The sequence below is a fragment of the Oncorhynchus keta genome, chromosome 32 (assembly GCF_023373465.1).
Source record: "Oncorhynchus keta strain PuntledgeMale-10-30-2019 chromosome 32, Oket_V2, whole genome shotgun sequence".
NCBI lineage: Eukaryota > Metazoa > Chordata > Actinopteri > Salmoniformes > Salmonidae > Oncorhynchus > Oncorhynchus keta.
Genome location: NC_068452.1, coordinates 15,055,651 through 15,077,363, shown reverse-complemented (window position 1 = coordinate 15,077,363; position 21,713 = coordinate 15,055,651). Strand labels below are relative to the sequence as shown.

Sequence of the window (21,713 nt, the reverse complement as noted above, 5' to 3'; positions counted from 1 at the left end):
TGATTGGTCCCAGATACTGAAGGGTTGGGCCAGAGCCATTATTGGCTTTGATACTCTGATTGGTTGATGAATTTGTGTTGTACAACGCCCCTCATTTTGACATCAGTACAATTTTTTGGGGGTGGCAGTTTCAGACTAAATAAATGTATGCAGTGGAATTAATTTCAGGATGACTCATCAGGCAAATGAATTGCATTTCTATTTATCAAATCAGTTGTAGACCAACAGTGAAATGCTTTCTTAACGTCTCTGGGACCGCTCGTGACGTGAGCGTCCCACCTCTCAACAGCCAGTGAAACTGCAGGGCGCCAAATTCAAAACAACAGAAATCCCATACTTACAATTCCTCAAACATAGAAGTATTTCACACCATTTTATAGATAAATTCTCGTTAATCCAACCACCGTGTCCGATTTCAAAAACGCTTTTCGGCGAATGCACTACATATTAGGTCAGCAACTATGCACAACATGTTAGGTCAGCAACTAGTCACAGAAAGCATTCAGCCATTTTCCAACCAAAGAGAGGAGTCCTTTGATCTTCATTAGATGACACTCATAGGACTTCATGTCACACAATGCATGTATGTTTTGTTCAGTAAAGTTCATATTTATATACAAAAATCGGAGTTTACATTGGCGTGTTACGTTCAGTAGTTCTAAAACATCCGGTGATTTTGCAGAGAGCCACATCAATTTTACAGAAATACTCATAATAAACATTGATAAAAGATAGAAGTGTTATGCATGAAATTTTAGATCCACTTCTCCTTAGAACTACCCCTCCTGGATCTAGGAGAATTGTCATCAATTGACACTAATTAGCATAACGCAACGGACAAAAAATATTACTAGAAAATATTCATATTCATGAAATCCCAAGTGAAATATAGTGAAACACAGCTTAGCCTTTTGTTAATCACCCTGTCATCTCAGATTTTGAAATTATGCTTTACAGCCAAAGCAAGACAAGCATTTGTGTACGTTTATCAATAGCCTAGCATAGCATTATGTCCAGCAAGTAGTAGGCAACTTGGTCACGAAAATCAGAAAAGCAATCAATTTAAATCGTTTACCTTTGATGAACTTCGGATGTTTTCACTCACGAGACTCCCAGTTAGAGACAGCAAATGTTCATTTTGTCCCATAAAGATGATTTTTATAGCCGAAATACCTCCGTTTGTACTTCATGTTTGGTTGAGAAATCCACTGGAAACTGCGGTCACGACAACGCCGAAAAATATTCCAAATTAGATCCATAATATCAACAGAAACATGGCAAACGTTTTTTATAATCAATCCTCAAGGTGTTTTTCAAATACAGTGCCTTGCGAAAGTATTCGGCCCGCTTGAACTTTTGCCACATTTCAGGCTTCAAACATAAAGATATAAAACTGTATTTTTTTGTGAAGAATCAACAAGTGGGACACAATCATGAAGTGGAACGACATTTATTGGATATTTCAAACTTTTTTAACAAATCAAAAACTGAAAAATTGGGCGTGCAAAATTATTCAGCCCCCTTAAGTTAATACTTTGTAGCGCCACCTTTTGCTGCGATTACAGCTGTAAGCTTGGGGTATGTCTATCAGTTTTACACATCGAGAGACTGAAATTTTTTCCCATTCCTCCTTGCAAAACAGCTCGAGCTCAGTGAGGTTGGATGGAGAGCATTTGTGAACAGCAGTTTTCAGTTCTTTCCACAGATTTTCGATTGGATTCAGGTCTGGACTTTGACTTGGCCATTCTAACACCTGGATATGTTTCTTTTTGAACTATTCCATTGTAGATTTTGCTTTATGTTTTGGATCATTGTCTTGTTGGAAGACAAATCTCCGTCCCAGTCTCAGGTCTTTTGCAGACTCCATCAGGCTTTCTTCCAGAATGGTCCTGTATTTGGCTCCATCCATCTTCCCATCAATTTTAACCATCTTCCCTGTCCCTGCTGAAGAAAAGCAGGCCCAAACCATGATGCTGCCACCACCATGTTTGACAGTGGTATGTTCAGTGTGATGAGCTGTGTTGCTTTTACGCCAAACATAACGTTTTGCATTGTTGCCAAAAAGTTCAATTTTGGATTCATCTGACCAGAGCACCTTCTTCCACATGTTTGCTGTGTCTCCCAGGTGGCTTGTGGCACACTTTTTATGGATATCTTTAAGAAATGGCTTTCTTCTTGCCACTCTTCCATAAAGGCCAGATTTGTGCAATATACGACTGATTGTTGTCCTATGGACAGAGTCTCCTACCTCAGCTGTAGATCTCTGCAGTTCATCCAGAGTGATCATGGGCCTCTTGGCTGCATCTCTGATCAGTCTTCTACTTGTATGAGCTGAACGTTTAGAGGGACAGCCAGGTCTTGGTAGATTTGCAGTGGTCTGATACTCCTTCCATTTCAATATTATCGCTTGTACAGTGCTCCTTGGGATGTTTAAAGCTTGGGAAATCTTTTTGTATCCAAATCCGGCTTTAAACTTCTTCACAACAGTATCTCGGACCTGCCTGGTGTGTTCCTTGTTCTCCATGATGCTCTCTGCGCTTTTAACGGACCCCTGAGACTATCACAGTGCAGGTGCATTTATACGGAGACTTGATTACACACAGGTGGATTGTATTTATCATCATTAGTCATTTAGGTCAACATTGGATCATTCAGAGATCCTCACTGAACTTCTGGAGAGAGTTTGCTGCACTGAAAGTAAAGGGGCTGAATAATTTTGCACGCCCAATTTTTCAGTTTTTGATTTGTTAAAAAAGTTTGAAATATCCAATAAATGTCGTTCCACTTCATGATTGTGTCCCACTTGTTGTTGATTCTTCTTTATGTTTGAAGCCTGAAATGTGGCAAAAGGTCTCAAAGTTCAAGGGGGCCGAATACTTTCGCAAGGCACTGTATATATCAACCGGGACAGGTGGCTTCTTAGTAAGAAAGCGAGAAACAGTGGCCGCATTTGTCTATTACGCACAAATCACTCAGAGCCACCAGCTGACCACTGACTGACGCAATGTTTTCGTTCAGGCTCATTTTTCAAAATAAAAGCCTGAAACTATGTATTGTGACACTAGACACAGGAAGCCATAGAAAAAGGGAAGCCATAGAAAAAGGAATCTGGTTGATATCCCATTCACTGCTCAATAGGGACGCAGAGCTTTCTAAATAAGAGTCCCTTCCTGATTTATTTTTTCTCAGGCTTTTGCCTGCAATATCAGTTCTGTTATACTCACAGACAATATTTTTACCGTTTTGGAAACTTTTGTGTTTTCTATCCTAAGCGGTCAATTATATGCATATTCTAGCATCTTGTCCTGACAAAATAGGCCGTTTACTTTGGGAACGTTATTTTTTCCAAAAATGAAAATAGTGTCCCCTATTTTCAAGTTAATGCAACCGCTGTGTCAGATTAAAAAATATATATATTTAAAAAAAATAAAAAGCACACCATGCTATAATCTGAGTAGAGCGCTCAGAGCCCATACATATGTCTGCCATGTTGTGGAGTCAACATTAGTCAGAATAGCATTATAGCATACCTTTGATAATCTTCATCAGAATGCACTCCCAGGAATCCCAGTTCCACAATAAATGTTAGTTTTTTTCGATAATGTCCATTTATGTCAAAATAGCTCCTTTTGTTAGCGCGTTCAGTCCAGTAATCCACATTTATAAAGCGCGTTCACTAGTTTCAGACAAATTCAAAAAAGCTTTGTTACAGTTAGTAGAAACACATCAAACGAGGTATAGAATCAATCTTTAGGATGTTTTTAACATAAATCTTCAATAATGTTCCAACCGGACAATTCCTTTGTCTTCAGAAATGAAGTGGAACGTAGCTACTTTTCACGTGAGCGCGCGAGACTGAGCCTGTGGCACTCTGCCAGACCACTCACTCAAAGAGCTCTTACGAGCCCCTCCTTTAGAGTAGAAGCATCAAACAAGTTTCTAAACACTGTTGACTTCATGTGGAAGCCGTAGGAAGTGCAAAATGACCAATATCCCACTGTGTATTCGATAGGGGCTGAGTTCAAAAACGACAAACCTCAGATTTCCCACTTCCTGGCAGGATTTTTTTCTCAGGTTTTTGCCTGCTATATGAGTTCTGTTATACTCACAGACATCATTCAAACAGTTTTAGAAACGTCAGTGTTTTCTATCCAAATCTACTAATTATATGCATATTCTAGCTTCTATGGCTGAGTAGCAGGCAGCTTAATTTGGGCACGCTTTTCATCCAAAATTCCCAATACTGCCCCCTACCCCAAATAAGTTAGTGGTCCTTTTCCAACTATTTTAATGTTACGGGGCCTTTTCTAACAGAGTTAAGATGAAGAACAATGTTTTTTTTGTGTGTGTGGGGGGGGTAGTGTCACGAGGAATAAATACACAATGGATAATGAGAAACAATTGAGTCCAAGTAACATGGCTATATACAGGGAGTACCAGTACCAAGTTGATGTACAAGGTAATTAAGGTTGCGATGTACATTCATTGACCAGTTTATTAGGGACACCATCTTGTACAGACTCGGACCCCTGTTTACCTCCAGAACAGCCTGAATTATTCAATCGTTGCTCAATTGGTATCGAGGGGCCTAACGTGTGCCAGCAAAATATTACACCACCGCCACCAGCCTGTACCGTTGACATCATGCTGCATTGGGGCAATGGATTCATGCTGCTTACATTAAATTCTGACTCTGCAATCAGCATGACGCAACAGGAATCGGGATTCGTCAGACCAGACAATGTTTTTCCACTTCGGTTGTTCAGTGTTGGCGATTGCGTGCCCATTGGAGCCGCTACTTCCTGTATTTAGCTAATAGGAGTGGAACACTGTGTGGTTGTCTGCTGCAACAGCCCATCTGATGAATTGTGCGTTCCGAGATGCTGTTCTGCCCACCACTGTTGTGCTGTTAATTACCTGTTTGTGTCCCGCCTGTTAGCTTGCACGATTCTTGCCATTGTCTTATGACTTCGTCAACGAGCTGTTTTTGCACCCAGGACTGCCGCTGACTGGATTATTATTTTATTTTTTGTCGCAGTATTCTCTGTGCGAGAACTTGCTACCAAGCTCCTGTCTGTATTACTCACAATTTTTTTTCTCTTCAAGATCTTTCTGAATTGAAGAAACGTGTAACCACGTTAAGTCTTAGCCTATTGGTGATCATTTACTCTGAGTAGTCTGCAATGTATCATGTATTTCATGCATACTGTAATTGTTTGTGTTAATTATATCATGACTAATACAGTAGTACTTCCGGGTTGGAGCGAGCGGTCGCATTCGCACTTCGGTCCGCAGGTAGTATAACTTTTCATTACATTTCATTATAGTACAACGGTTTGATTTGTCTAATCTTAGCAATTTCTTCTTAGCTAGCTACATAGCCGTCTTTGTATCAAAGATAATTGCGTAATTATCGTATTTCGTCGTCCTAACGTAGTCTACACTGCTATCTGCCCAGCAGCTAGCCAGCTAGCAAACGTCCACCGTCTACCGAATAGCAGCACTGTAGAAACTATTACACTCAACTGAACGACTTGATTAGTGTAGTGTTAGCTAGCTACATAGTTGTCTTTGCTGTCTTCGTATCCAAGATAATTGTGTAGTTTAGAGTGTGTAGTCTTAGAGTGATTATCTTAATTTACCGAGGTTAGCTAGCCAGCTATTTGTCGTCCTTAACGTAGGAGACACTGCTAGCTAGCCAACAGCTAGCCAACGTCCACCGAATAGAACTTCCCACTCAACAACCCGGTCGCATTCCGCTTCGCTCCACAGGTAGTATCACATTTTCATTTCATTTCATTTCATTACAGCACAAGCTACATAGCTAGCTACATAGCCGTCTTTGTATCAAAGATAATTGTGTAGTCTAGAGCGATTTTCTAGGTTAGCTAGCCAGCTATTGTCGTTCTTTTAACGCAACGTAACGTAATCAACACTGCTAGCTAGCCAGCTAGCCCCCGAATAGCAGCACTGTAGAAACTATTACACTCAACGGAACGACTTGATTAGTGTAGTGTCAACGCAGCCACTGCCAGCTAGCCTACAAAGTCAACAACGCAGCCACTGCCAGCTAGCTTACTTCAGCAGTACTGTATCATTTTAATCATTTTAGTCAATAAGATTTTTTCTACGTAAGCTTAACTTTCTGAACATTCGAGACGTGTAGTCCACTTGTCATTCCAATCTCCTTGCATTAGCGTAGCCTCTTCTGTAGCCTGTCAACTATGTGTCTGTCTATCCCTGTTCTCTCCTCTCTGCACAGACCATGCAAACGCTCCACACCGCGTGGCCGCGGTCACCCTAATCTGGTGGTCCCAGCGCGCACGACCCACGTGGAGTTCCAGGTCTCCGGTAGCCTCTCTGGAACTGCCGATCTGCGGCCAACAAGGCTGAGTTCATCTCAGCCTATGCCTCCCTCCAGTCCCTCGACTTCTTGGCACTGACGGAAACATGGATCACCACAGATAACACTGCTACTCCTACTGCTCTCTCTTCGTCCGCCCACGTGTTCTCGCACACCCGAGAGCTTCTGGTCAGCGGGGTGGTGGCACCGGGATCCTCATCTCTCCCAAGTGGTCATTCTCTCTTTCTCCCCTTACCCATCTGTCTATCGCCTCCTTTGAATTCCATGCTGTCACAGTTACCAGCCCTTTCAAGCTTAACATTACATTTCATTTCATTTCATTTATCGCCCTCCAGGTTCCCTCTGAGAGTTCATCAATGAGCTTGATGCCTTGATAAGCTCCTTTCCTGAGGACGGCTCACCTCTCACAGTTCTGGGCGACTTTAACCTCCCCACGTCTACCTTTGACTCATTCCTCTCTGCCTCCTTCTTTCCACTCCTCTCTTTTGACCTCACCCTCTCACCTTCCCCCCCTACTCACAAGGCAGGCAATACGCTCGACTTCATCTTTACTAGATGCTGTTCTTCCACTAACCTCATTGCAACTCCCCTCCAAGTCTCCGACCACTACCTTGTATCCTTTTCCCTCTCGCTCTCATCCAACACTTCCCACACTGCCCCTACTCGGATGGTATCGCGCCGTCCCAACCTTCGCTCTCTCTCCCCCGCTACTCTCTCCTCTTCCATCCTATCATCTCTTCCCTCTGCTCAAACCTTCTCCAACCTATCTCCTGATTCTGCCTCCTCAACCCTCTCCTCCCTTTCTGCATCCTTTGACTCTCTATGTCCCCTATCCTCCAGGCCGGCTCGGTCCTCCCCTCCCGCTCCATGGCTCGACGACTCATTGCGAGCTCACAGAACAGGGCTCCGGGCAGCCGAGCGGAAATGGAGGAAAACTCGCCTCCCTGCGGATCTGGCATCCTTTCACTCCCTCCTCTCTACATTTTCCTCCTCTGTCTCTGCTGCTAAAGCCACTTTCTACCACTCTAAATTCCAAGCATCTGCCTCTAACCCTAGGAAGCTCTTTGCCACCTTCTCCTCCCTCCTGAATCCTCCTCCCTCTCTGCAGATGACTTCGTCAACCATTTTGAAAAGAAGGTCGACGACATCCGATCCTCGTTTGCTAAGTCAAACGACACCGCTGGTTCTGCTCACACTGCCCTACCCTGTGCTCTGACCTCTTTCTCCCCTCTCTCTCCAGATGAAATCTCGCGTCTTGTGACGGCCGGCCGCCCAACAACCTGCCCGCTTGACCCTATCCCCTCTTCTCCAGACCATTTCCGGAGACCTTCTCCCTTACCTCACCTCGCTCATCAACTCATCCCTGACCGCTGGCTACGTCCCTTCCGTCTTCAAGAGAGCGAGAGTTGCACCCCTTCTGAAAAAACCTACACTCGATCCCTCCGATGTCAACAACTACAGACCAGTATCCCTTCTTTCTTTTCTCTCCAAAACTCTTGAACGTGCCGTCCTTGGCCAGCTCTCCCGCTATCTCTCTCAGAATGACCTTCTTGATCCAAATCAGTCAGGTTTCAAGACTAGTCATTCAACTGAGACTGCTCTTCTCTGCATCACGGAGGCGCTCCGCACTGCTAAAGCTAACTCTCTCTCCTCTGCTCTCATCCTTCTAGACCTATCGGCTGCCTTCGATACTGTGAACCATCAGATCCTCCTCTCCACCCTCTCCGAGTTGGGCATCTCCGGCGCGGCCCACGCTTGGTTGCGTCCTACCTGACAGGTCGCTCCTACCAGGTGGCGTGGCGAGAATCTGTCTCCTCACCACGCGCTCTCACCACTGGTGTCCCCCAGGGCTCTGTTCTAGGCCCTCTCCTATTCTCGCTATACACCAAGTCACTTGGCTCTGTCATAACCTCACATGGTCTCTCCTATCATTGCTATGCAGACGACACACAATTAATCTTCTCCTTTCCCCCTTCTGATGACCAGGTGGCGAATCGCATCTCTGCATGTCTGGCAGACATATCAGTGTGGATGACGGATCCCCACCTCAAGCTGAACCTCGGCAAGACGGAGCTGCTCTTCCTCCCGGGGAAGGACTGCCCGTTCCATGATCTCGCCATCACGGTTGACAACTCCATTGTGTCCTCCTCCCAGAGCGCTAAGAACCTTGGCGTGATCCTGGATTGTCGTTCTCAACTAACATCAAGGCGGTGGCCCGTTCCTGTAGGTTCATGCTCTACAACATCCGCAGTGTACGACCCTGCCTCACACAGGAAGCGGCGCAGGTCCTAATCCAGGCACTTGTCATCTCCCGTCTGGATTACTGCAACTCGCTGTTGGCTGGGCTCCCTGCCTGTGCCATTAAACCCCTACAACTCATCCAGAACGCCGCAGCGTGTTCAACCTTCCCAAGTTCTCTCACGTCACCCCGCTCCTCCGCTCTCTCCACTGGCTTCCAGTTGAAGCTCGCATCCGCTACAAGACCATGGTGCTTGCCTACGGAGCTGTGAGGGGAACGGCACCTCAGTACCTCCAGGCTCTGATCAGGCCCTACACCCAAACAAGGGCACTGCGTTCATCCACCTCTGGCCTGCTCGCCTCCCTACCACTGAGGAAGTACAGTTCCCGCTCAGCCCAGTCAAAACTGTTCGCTGCTCTGGCCCCCAATGGTGGAACAAACTCCCTCACGACGCCAGGACAGCGGAGTCAATCACCACCTTCCGGAGACACCTGAAACCCCACCTCTTTAAGGAATACCTAGGATAGGATAAGTAATCCTTCTCACCCCCCTAAAAGATTTAGATGCACTATTGTAAAGTGGCTGTTCCACTGGATGTCATAAGGTGAATGCACCAATTTGTAAGTCGCTCTGGATAAGAGCGTCTGCTAAATGACTTAAATGTAAATGTAAATTAACCCTAGACACTGGCGCGCTTGAAAAGCCCAGGAGGCCGGCCGTTTCTGAGGTTTCTGGAACTGGCGCGCCTGGCACCGATGATCATGCAACGCTCCAAGTTGCTTAGGTCACTCGTTTTGACCATTCTAACATTAAATCAAACAGTAACTGGATGCATGTCTGCGTGATATATGTAGCAAGCCACGGCCATGTGTCTCACTGTCTGCAGGAGCGAACCAATTTTATGAATGGGGTATTCCTAATAAACAGGCCAGAGTGTAGGTAGGAGTGAAGTGACTGTGCAACAGGATAGATAATAGACAGTAGCGTGTGTGTGTGGCGTCAGTATGCATGTGTACGCATGCTGTTTGTGTTATGTCTGTGTGTTATGTCAGTGTATGTCCATAGTCGGTGCATGACAGTTGGTGCAAAAAAGGGTAAATGCATGTAGCCTGAGTAGCCATTTGATTAGCTATTTAGCGGACTTGTTTAGTTGTGTTATGGCTTGGGGTAGAAGCTGTTAAGGGTCCTGTTGGTTCCAGACTTTGTGCACTGGTACCTCTTTCTTTGCGGTAGCAGAGAGAACAGTCTATACTATTTCCAGTGAGTGCTAGTTTTCCCTTTTCTAGGTCACACCCTTACAACTCTGCACCCCAAAGAGCTTTTTTTTTTACATGAAGTATTGAGTTGATTATTGATTCTACTAGTGTTTCTATGTGTGGCCGTGCCACCCAAGCACCCAACATGCACACTTGGCAGATTCCTCTGTCTGACTGCGACTGTCTTGTTTTAATTGAATTGTACTTCAAAAATAAAATAAAATGTTTTTCAGGACTACTACAAGATTATTAAAGTTCCTATGGATATGGGAACAATCAAGAAGCGACTTGAGAACAGCTACTACTGGAACGCCCAAGAATGTATACAAGATTTCAACACCATGTTCACCAACTGCTACATTTACAACAAGGTAACGATGCAGTAATGGACTGCATCTGTTGTCAACCACCACAGAAATATAATCTATAGAAAGGGCTTGGAACCACTAACCCTGACAATTTGAATGAGGTGGTTCATTTTATGACCACCACACCCCATATTGTTAGTATCAGAGACATATACAGTGCCTTGCGAAAGTATTCGGCCCCCTTGAACTTTGCGACCTTTTGCCACATTTCAGGCTTCAAACATAAAGATATAAAACTGTATTTTTTTTGTGAAGAATCAACAACAAGTGGGACACAATCATGAAGAGGAACGGCATTTATTGGATATTTACTTTTTTAACAAATCAAAAACTGAAAAATTGGGCGTGCAAAATTATTCAGCCCCTTTACTTTCAGTGCAGCAAACTCTCTCCAGAAGTTCAGTGAGGATCTCTGAATAATCCAGTGCTGACCTAAATGACTAATGATGATAAATACAATCCACCTGTCTCCGTGTAATCAAGTCTGCACAATGCACCTGCACTGTGATAGTCTCAGAGGTCCGTTAAAAGCGCAGAGAGCATCATGAAGAACAAGGAACACACCAGGCAGGTCCGAGATACTGTTGTGAAGAAGTTTAAAGCCGGATTTGGATACAAAAAGATTTCCCAAGCTTTAAACATCCCAAGGAGCATTGTGCAAGCGATAATATTGAAATGGAAGGAGTATCAGACCATTGCAAATCTACCAAGACCTGGCCGTCCCTCTAAACTTTCAGCTCATACAAGGAGAAGACTGATCAGAGATGCAGCCAAGAGGCCCATGATCACTCTGGATGAACTGCAGAGATCTACAGCTGAAGTGGGAGACTCTGTCCATAGGACAACAATCAGTCGTATATTGCACAAATCTGGCCTTTATGGAAGAGTGGCAAGAAGAAAGCCATTTCTTAAAGATGTCCATAAAAAGTGTCGTTTAAAGTTTGCCACAAGCCACCTGGGAGACACACCAAACATGTGGAAGAAGGTGCTCTGGTCAGATGAAACCAAAATGGAACTTTTTGGCAACAATGCAAAAAGTTATGTTTGGCGTAAAAGCAACACAGCTCATCACCCTGAACACACCATCCCCACTGTCAAACATGGTGGTGGCAGCATCATGGTTTGGGCCTGCTTTTCTTCAGCAGGGACAGGGAAGATGGTTAAAATTGATGGGAAGTTGGATGGAGCCAAATACAGGACCATTCTGGAAGAAAGCCTGATGGAGTCTGCAAAAGACCTGAGACTGGGACGGAGATTTGTCTTCCAACAAGACAATGATCCAAAACATAAAGCAAAATCTACAATGGAATGGTTAAAAAATAAACATATCCAGGTGTTAGAATGGCCAAGTCAAAGTCCAGACCTGAAGCCAATCGAGAATCTGTGGAAAGAACTGAAAACTGCTGTTCACAAATGCTCTCCATCCAACCTCACTGAGCTCGAGCTGTTTTGTAAGGAGGAATGGGAAAAAATGTCAGTCTCTCGATGTGCAAAACTGATAGAGACATACCCCAAGCGACTTACAGCTGTAATCGTAGCAAAAGGTGGCGCTAGAAAGTATTAACTTAAGGGGGCTGAATAATTTTGCACGCCCAATTTTTCAGTTTTTGATTTGTTAAAAAAAGTTTGAAATATCCAATAAATGTCGTTCCACTTCATGATTGTGTCCCACTTGTTGTTGTTGATTCTTCACAAAAAAATACAGTTTTATATCTTTATGTTTGAAGCCTGTAATGTGGCAAAAGGTCGCAAAGTTCAAGGGGGCCGAATACTTTCGCAAGGCACTGTATTTAGTTTGGCTAACTTTTAGAATGGACACTGTTTTAGAATGGATGCTCTTTTTTAGGTAGTGCTAGATAAATGTATGTCTAGGTCCTAGGTAGTGCTAGATCTGTGTATGTCTAGGTCTTAGGTATGTCTAGGCTTTGGTTTCTGGTACTGTATTAACATGGAGTGTCTGTCTCCCCATGACTGAAGCCTGGAGATGACATAGTGTTAATGGCTGAGCAGCTGGAGAAGATGTTTCTCCAGAAGATTACTGAGATGCCCCAGGATGAGACGGAGATTGCTGTCATGACCGGCAAGGGACGAGGCCGGGGCCGACGGGAAGGAGGTAGGGTACTGCACACAAACACACAGGCACACACTGAAACACATATACACACTCCTGGCCTGGGGTTTCCAATACCCTACTGAATTGTGCTGGCCAGGTTATGCATCCACCATAGTTGCTGGAACTTTGCTGGAACTTTGCACAGTAGGTTTCAGGTTGTCTTTTGTCATATCTTGTGACTTTTTTGGGGGGGGTTTCGAGTGAGTTATCTCCACTTTTCATACTAAATAATAGGAATAATTATCACTGTGTATCATCATAATGTATGTTTGTGTCAATTAATCCTTTAAGGGATGGGTTGCCAACTGGCACCAAAATACATTTACGTTAATTCAATTTAGGGCTTGGTGGTATCCTCGTTTTTATACCGTCATACTGTTTTTGTACCATACCGTGTATACGGTGTTACCGTAAGTGCACACAAGGGGCGCAATTTAAAAATTGTGTTTTTACGCTCAACAATTTAGGCAACAGGGAAAGAAGAAGAGAAGTGTTTCCAATTACATTAGTAGACAATTGGTATGCAATGCTTACTCATAATAGGTTGAAATCACACGAGGCAACAACAATGTATTTGGAAACACTTATCTTCCTCTGCCTTTTTACTGCAAAACATAGAAATGCACGATTTTCACATGTTGATTTTGGGGTGGTGCTGGAGATGATGAATATGAAGTAGATTTTTTTTTTAAAACCACATGAAGAGACCACTTGAGGTCTGGGGAAAAAATTGAGAAAGTAACATTTTGGGGTGTACTTACCCCTTTAATTACAGTGCACACCAGCAAAAGGCTGTTATTTAGATGTGTTGTTTTGGCACATGTGATGATAGAGTTTGTTAAACAAATACCCACTGGATTGATGCAAATAATAATGATATCATTCTGCCAGGTCAGCATAGGCTACTTTGTAGTTAACGTTTAATTGAGAAGGTTTTTGTGGAAGCCTTTCCATCTACCTGAAGACTTTTCATTAGCATCATGCTAACGGCTGCACAAAGTGGTAGACGTGCGCACCGTACATACACAGACAGGGAATTCTCCTTGCCTCTTCAGAAGGTTGCAGGAAATGCATTCTGTTCATGTCTTATGGTAAACTTGGACTAATTGCTACGTTTTCAATACATTTAGTTGATTCTCTACTAAGTTCAATGCATTTTAGAATTTTGTTGAATTCCGTTTTAATGTCTGGATTCCGTGATTTCCGTCCACATTCTATGTATTGCGGATTTTATCGGGCCCTTGATCTTTCTCCAGGAGGGGATTGAATGTCTACTGTAACCAAGAAGCTTGATCTTGACATCTAGCCACTTATCTAGCAAGTTAGAAAACCAAATGCATAGCTGGAGCCCTGAGCTGGATATCATTTAATTAACATCTTAGATTTCTTGTAGTTCTACTTATTCAATTATATTCACGCATTGTTCTCTCTCTCTGTGTGTCTCACACCCTCCCAGGTCTGAACTTGAAGCCAGGCCCAACTATGGATTCTCCGTCCACCACCCCCCAGACACGGGGCTTCTCCAGCCACTCCCCAGGCCCCCAGACCAGAGGACCACCAGTGCAGCAACAGACCCACGACCAGGGGCCACCATCTCTACCTCCTCAGCCCCTCATGCAGGCCCTGCCCTCCCGCGTGCCCACAACGCTACCTGTCCACACCCATTCCCATGCGCCACAGCTGGGGGCCCCCTACTCACTGGGCCCGTCGGACCTGCCTCTCCAGGCCCCTCCTAAGCTCCCGATTATGACCTCCGTGCCTCCTCCACCCACCCAGACCACTCTGCCCCCCACCTCCATCCAGAGCACTGCCCCAATACTGCAGAACCCCGTGCCCATGGCCAAAGTGAGTCAGGTGGAGGGTTTGGCATGCACAGGGAGGTTGCGGGGTATATTGCTTGCAGAACTGGGTTGTGTTTATTATATCGCAAAATGGAAAATGAGAATGAATGAGAGTTTTGAGGTGGTCCCTCCCTTTTTGTCTTGGTTTTTTTTCTTCATTTTGATGCATAATGAATGACCCTTCAAATAATATTTGATTCAAATAGTATTTGCGTTCCTTCAAATACTTTGAGCATTTAATTGAACCTCTCTGGAGTGCCAAATGGACATGGTTTGCACTTTTAGGGCTACTCCATTGGTTCCATTGCACCAAGGAAGCTCAATCAATCGCAGTTCAGAATGCTTTTGACAAAAGTACACTGTGTATTACCTTGCATCTGATCTAAAACAATCACATTCTCCTCTCATACTCTGCCTCTTCTCCTTCCCCTTTCTGTCCCTCTCACTGTGCCCCTAATTTCTCTATACCCCCTTCTAGCAGAGAAAGAGCCAGAAGAGGAAAGCTGACACGACCACCCCCACAGCCAACGACCAGCTGAGTGAGTCTTCTCCAGCCGAGTCCAAGTCTGGGAAGACGCTGCCGCGACGTGAAAGCGCCAGGCCCACCAAGCTAATCAAGAAGGAGGCTCCAGACTCCCAGCACCACCTGGGCCTTGGGATAGGTCTCGGTCTAGGGGGACCCGGAGGACCAGGGGTAGGGGCTCATAGCCCCAAGCAGCAGGAGCAGCTACGGTACTGCTCCAGCTTGGTCCGAGACATGTTACATAAGAAGCACGCGGCCTACGCCTGGCCCTTCTACAAGCCAGTAAACGTGGACATGCTGGGGCTGCACGACTACCACGACATCATCAAACACCCCATGGACCTCGCCACCGTCAAGGTGGGTTTGAATGGAACACAATTATGTGTGTGTCCCAAATTGCACCCTTTTCCCGATATATAGTACACTGCTTTTGACCAGGGCCCATAGTGCAGTACTTTCGACCAGAGCCCTATGTTGGATTAGGGTTTGCAGGAAAGCCTGAAGAAGTGTAGCTCTCTAAGGGATGTCCTTGTCCTCTAAAAGGATTCCAACATTGTGACGTGGTTTTGTTGACATGTTGTGATGTGTTTGTAGTTGAAGCTGGACAACAGGCAGTACAGAGACGCCCAGGAGTTTGCTGCCGACGTGCGGTTAATGTTCTCTAACTGCTACAAGTACAACCCACCCGACCACGAGGTGGTGGCTATGGCACGCAGACTACAGGTAATACACTTCTAACACGGTAAATAATACCCTCATAATTATATTTAATTACTTACATTTTCCAGAAGGAACTTAAGTTGTGGCAAGTCTGATGAGATAAAGATGTATAGTAAATATATAAATGGCAACATTCACGTGTGACAGATAAACATGTAAGGTAAATACGAGATAAATGTAAGTCACAAAAATCTATTTCATAACAAATGCCCACATGAGCTTAGGCCTTTTCATGTACCTGTTTGCCAAACTATTTGCTGTGTTTTACTGGTGCAGCAGATGTCTTTGAAATCTGGGTTGTTCAATAGGGAGAATACGTTTTGAAACCAAGGGAAATTCATAGGTTCCTGAACTTTTCCAAAATCAGAACGCCGATGTTTGCTTTTCCATTGCAACTAGTCTTGCTACGGTGTGCCCGATTGAACACCACCCAGTTCTGTTCTCTATCCAGACACTGACACTGAGTATTTCCTCTCTCTCCCTCTCTCTCTCCAACAGGACGTGTTTGAGATGCGCTTCGCCAAGATGCCAGATGAGCCCGATGAGATGTTGACTTCGGCTCCTGCCCCCGTGCTGCTCCAGTCCTCCGCCCCCATCATCAAGGCCCAGCCGCCGCCCATCCTAAACCCTGCCTCTTCCATCCTAGGTCCTGCCTCCTCGGTCAAACACCCCGCTTCCTCCTCGGACAGCTCCAGTGATTCGTCTTCTGAGTCGGAATCCTCCACAAACGACTTGGAGGAGGAGAGAGCCCAGAGACTGGCCGAGCTACAAGAACAGGTGAGGAAAGACCGAAACAACAACATGGAATGCAAATAGGATTGGATTTTTCCCCCTGATTGAGGGATTCCAGCCTCTCTGGTGACATCTCTATTCATCATACATTATTGAAATGAACCATAACCCCCTCCTAACTCTTTTGGCACTAATATCCATTTGTGATACATTTGATGGTTTAAAATCTAATTGAATCCCTAAAGATGGGTGAAGGGTGCTGTGTCTTTTCTGACCCCTGGAATATTTGGTGACGTCCAGTCAATGACTATCCATTGTTTTTTGACCATTGGTTTCCTGTCTGTCTGTTACAGCTCAAAGCTGTCCACGAGCAGCTGGCGGCCCTCTCGCAGCCACAGGCCAGCAAACCAAAGAGAAAAGAGAAGGAGAAGAAGAAAGACAAGCACAAAAGGAAAGGAGCGGTGGAGGAGATCCCGGAGCCGGCCATTCAGTTCCCCAAGAAGACCAAGAACAACAACAGCAGCAGCAACAACAAGGAGCTCCTGCCCAAGAAGACCAAGAAACTCAGGTTGGAACAATAATAGCCTTTTCACACTACTGAGCCAAGCTGAGAAGAGGGGTATGCTACAAAGCAGGACCAAGGAGTTAGCCAGCTAACTTGCCTGAATATTTTTTTTAAGAGGAGCTTGAAATGGGCAAATTGATTTCAAAAACGTCGGAAAAAAATATTTAAATGCAGCTATTTTAATTAAACATAAAATCACGAGTTATTTCCGGTTGCTTATTAAAGTTAGCTGGCTAACTCAGTGATCCTGGTTTGTCATATACCCATCTGTACTGCACTGACCTGGTTCTCCATCAGTACAATACACAGCTATGGGAATTTCTGTCTTAGGTATGGCATTGGGGTGGCAGGTAGCCTAGTGGTTAGAACGTTGGACTAGTAACCGAAAGGTTGCAAGATCGAATCCCCAAGCTGACAAGGTAAAAATCTGTCATTCTGCCCCTGAACAAGGCAGTTAACCCACTGTTCCTTAGGCAGTCATTGACAATAAGAATTTATTAACCGACTTACCTAGTTAAATAAAGGTCAAATAAAAAATGTTTACAGAAGTCAGGACCTGTGACATTTTCAAGGGGACACGCTGAGCGCATGGATTGTATTGGCACATTATAAACATTGCTGATCTCAAAGCACTAAACCATTTATAAGCTTCTGTCTCATTTCCACGGCAAGTGTGGTAACATGATTTGTATACTCCCTCTGCTCTTTCTGCATTTCACAGAGATGTTACGTTACAGTGGCTACATTACAATGCCCATATTCTAGCATACTATTTAGAATTCACTACTTCAAATCAAATTTTCTTTGTCACATATACATGGTTAGCAGATGTTAATGTGAGTGTAGCGAAATGCTTGTGCTTCTAGTTCCGACAATGCAGTAATAACCAACAAGTAATCTAACCTAACAATTCCACAACTACTACCTTATACACACAAGTGTAAAGGGATAAGGAATATGTACATAAAGATATATGAATGAGTGATGGTACAGAACGGCATAGGCAAGATGCAGTAGAAGGCATCGAGTACAGTATATACATATGAGATGAGTAATCTAGGGTATGTAAACATTATATTAAGTGGCATTGTTTAAAGTGGTGAGTGATACAGTTTTTACATCAATTTCCATTATTGAAGTGAGCTGTTGGCAACAGCCACTCAATGTTAGTGGTGGCTGTTTAACAGTCTATCTCAGCCTTGAGATAGAAGCTGTTTTTCAGTCTCTCGGTCCCTGCTTTGATGCAACTGTACTGACCTCGCCTTCTGGATGATAGCGGGGTGAATAGGCAGTGGCTCGGGTGGTTGTTATCCTTGATGATATTTATGGCCTTCCTGTGACATCGGTGGTGTAGGTGTCCTGGAGGGCAGGTAGTTAGCCCCCGGTGATGCGTTGTGCAGACCTCACTACCCTCTGGTGAGCCTTACGGTTGTGGGTGGAGCAGTTGCCGTACCAGGTTGGGTAAGTTTGTGAGTGCTTTTGGTGACAGGCTGAATTTCTTCAGCCTCCTGAGGTTGAAGAGGCGCTGCTGCGCCTTCTTCACAACGCTGTCTTTGTGGGTGTTGATATTGAGTGTGAGGTTATTTTCCTGACACCACACTCCGAGGGCCCTCACCACCTCCCTGTAGGCCGACTCGTCGTTGTTGGTAATCAAGCCTACCAATGTAGTGTTGTCCGCAGACTTGATGATAGAGTTTAGAGGTCGACCGATTACGATTTTTCAACGCCGATACCGATTTATTGGATGTCCAAAAAAGCCGATGCCGATTAATCGGCCAATTATTATTACAACAATACTGAATGAACACTTATTTTAACTTAATATAATACATCAATAAAATACATTTAGCCTCAAGTAAATAATGAAACATGTTCAATTTTGTTTAAATAATGCAAAAACAAAGTGTTGAAGAAGAAAGTAAAAGTGCAATATGTGCTATGTAAGATAGCTAACGTTTCAGATCCTTGCTCAGAACATGAGAACATATGAAAGCTGGTGGTTCCTTTTAACACGAGTCTTCAATATTCCCAGGTAATAAGTTTTAGGTTGTAGTTATTATAGTAATTATAGGACTATTTCCCTCTATACCATTTGTATTTCATATACCTTTGACTATTGGATGATCTTATAGACACTTCAGTATTGCCAGTGTAACAGTATAGCTTCTGTCCCTCTCCTTGCTCCTCTGTGGGGTCGAACCAGCAACACAACGACAACAGCCACCCTCGAAGCAGCGTTACCCATGCAGAGCAAGGGGAACAACTACTAGAAGGCTTAGAGCGAGTAATGTTTGAAACTCTATTAGCATGCGCTAACTAGCCAGCCATTTCACTTCGGTTACACCAGTTGATAGGCTTGAAGTCATAAACAGCGCAATGCTTGATGCACAATGAAGAGCTGCTGGCAAAACACACGAAAGTGCTGTTTGAATGAATGCTTCTGCCTACCACCACTCAGTCAGATACTTAGATACTTGTATGCTTGTATGCTCAGTCAGATTATATGCAATGCAGGACACGCTAGAAAATATCTAGTAATATCATCAACCATGTGTAGTTAACCAGTGATTATGATTTATTGTTTTTTACAAGATAAGTTTAATGCTAGCTAGCAACTTACCTTGGCTTACTGCATTCGCTTAACAGGCAGTCTCCTTGTGGAGTGCAACGAGAGAGAGGCAGGTCGTTATTGCGTTGGACTAGTTAAATGTAAGGTCCCCCGAGCTGACAAGGTGAAAATCTTGGCGTTCTGCCCCTGAACAAGGCAGTTAACCCACTGTTCCTAGGCCGTCATTGAAAATAAGAATGTGTTCTTAACTGACTTGCCTAGTTAAATAAAGGTGTATAAAAATATATAAAAAAATCGGTGCCCAAAAATACAAATTTCCGATTGTTATGAAATGACACAGGTATTCCTCTTGTCCAGATGGGTTTGGGCAGTGTGGTTGCGATTGCGTCGTCTGTGGACCTATTGGGGCGGTAAGCAAATTGTAGTGGGTGTCAGGTAGGGTGGAGGTGACATGGTCCTTGACTAGTCTCTCAAAGCACTTCATGATGACGGAAGTGAGTGCTACGGGCGGGGTGGTAGTGGTTTGCTCAGTTACCAGGAACCTACTTCATTCTAAGTAGTATGCTTGTTTGGACATTGGAATAGAGACAAAGGTTATTCTCTTCCAGTTGAAATTGTACTGATAGTTTATATATTCTGCTCTGATCTTGCAGTAAGAAGGAGGGCGGTGCGGTGAAGAACAACCACTCTGCAGCCCTGGGCCCTCAGGCAGCGCTGCAGCCCCCAGCTCTGCAGCCCGTGTCGGGCTTGGGGGAGGGCCTGGAGGACACCCCGGCTGCAGCTGGAGCCCCCGGGGAGAAGGGTAGGCCCATGTCGTATGAAGAGAAGAGGCAGCTGAGTCTGGACATCAACAAGCTGCCCGGCGACAAGCTGGGTCGTGTGGTCCACATCATCCAGTCCAGAGAGCCCTCGCTGAAAAACTCCAACCCCGACGAGATCGAGATAGACTTTGAGACGCTCAAGCCGTCCACACTGAGAGAGCTGGAGAGATACGTGTCGTCGTGCCTCCGCAAGACCAAGAAGAAGGTTCCTGGTGAGTCTCAACATGCGTATCTTTGCCTCCCCCTGTGGCCAAACAGAAACTCCCTGACCTCCTACAAATAATTTGAAATGTAATGATGTTGCGTAATTCATTCAAATCAATCCCGAAATTACGGTTACAAAACATGAATAACGAGGTATTGATAACCTTTCCACAGCTTTCCTTATGCGCCAAGGTCACTTTTTATCATTTTGCCAAGCGGTTTCCTTTAACTTTGTCTTAGCAATGTAGTTTTATGTTGACCTAACATGTTTGTGTGTCTTGAGAAGATGTCGAGTCATGTGCCGCCCTCTCCTATAGTGGCAGAGAAGACCATGGAGGCCATGACTGCCGCCAAGATCAAGGCCAGCTCCTCCTCTGACTCCGACAGCAGCGACTCCAGCTCCTCAGACAGTGATGAGGAGAAGGGTAGGGACACGCATTAAGCCCTTCTCATTTCACTCCTCAGATGTTGTTTTTAAGCCTTTTATTATCTTCTTTGGTTTGAAGCGTAACATTGAGGTATTTTGCATGTGCCCCATATTATTTACCTAATTTTTATCACATATTCAGAATTGATAGACGAAAGCTTCATTCAGTAGTCAGGATCTCCTCTCTGCCTTCTCTTGTCAGGAATCCCTCCTAAACAGAAACAGAAGAAAGGCCACGGGACCAACGAAGGGAAGAAGCCCCATCTCCACCATACCATGTCTGGAGCTGGGCCCCTCCCCCATGGCATCCCTCACCCCCAGGGCCACCCTCACCCCCAGGGCCACCCTCACCCCCAGGGCCACCCTCACCCCCAGGGCCACCCTCACCCCCAGGGCCACCCTCACCCCCAGGGCCACCCTCACCCCCAGGGCCACCCTCACCCCCAGGGTCCTGTCCTGCAGCCCAGCATCCACCTGAAGCAACAACAGCACCATAACCCCTCCCCCGCCACCTACATGGCCCCTCCCCCGGTAAGATTGATTGATTGAATTTATGAGAACTAAAAGTAGAAGGCTGCCCCAGCCGGAGACATATTTAACATTTTGGTCATTTAAATAACCACATATCACAGTCGGAAGTACACGTTCCCTCAGAAAAGTCAGTGCTAGTAGGAAAATACACAAGGATTTATTTAAGATGCTTAACATTACATACATGATCCATTATCCAGGATAAAAACACAAAACTTGAATGTTTATTTCATATGTGTTACGACATGATACGACATGATAGAATGTTATTGTCTGTTTTCATAAAAGCTTATTACAGGACTTAAAAAACAGCAGGAAGATGATATAGAAAACATGAAGTGGGGCACTTCTCTACACATGCAATAACATCTGCTAAATATGTGTATGCGACCAATACGATTTGATTGGATTGGAACTGTACAGTGGGACTTTACAACTGA

At 44.7% G+C, this 21,713-nt stretch overlaps 1 protein-coding gene across 9 annotated transcripts in view; it reads left to right on the top strand.

Moving 5' to 3' along the window:
- LOC118365085 (bromodomain-containing protein 4-like) overlaps window positions 1-21,713 on the top strand; it is a 62,683-nt gene that overhangs the window by 22,317 nt on the left and 18,653 nt on the right. For all 9 annotated transcript variants that reach the window (XM_035747019.2, XM_035747022.2, XM_035747021.2 and 6 more), the window contains 10 exons: window positions 10,093-10,230; window positions 12,205-12,340; window positions 13,797-14,185; window positions 14,660-15,061; window positions 15,299-15,427; window positions 15,923-16,201; window positions 16,510-16,724; window positions 19,944-20,323; window positions 20,633-20,740; window positions 20,945-21,273. In XM_035747019.2, coding sequence (XP_035602912.2) covers window positions 10,093-10,230; window positions 12,205-12,340; window positions 13,797-14,185; window positions 14,660-15,061; window positions 15,299-15,427; window positions 15,923-16,201; window positions 16,510-16,724; window positions 19,944-20,323; window positions 20,633-20,740; window positions 20,945-21,273 — 2,505 coding nt within the window. The remainder of the gene's footprint in view (window positions 1-10,092; window positions 10,231-12,204; window positions 12,341-13,796; window positions 14,186-14,659; window positions 15,062-15,298; window positions 15,428-15,922; window positions 16,202-16,509; window positions 16,725-19,943; window positions 20,324-20,632; window positions 20,741-20,944; window positions 21,274-21,713) is intronic.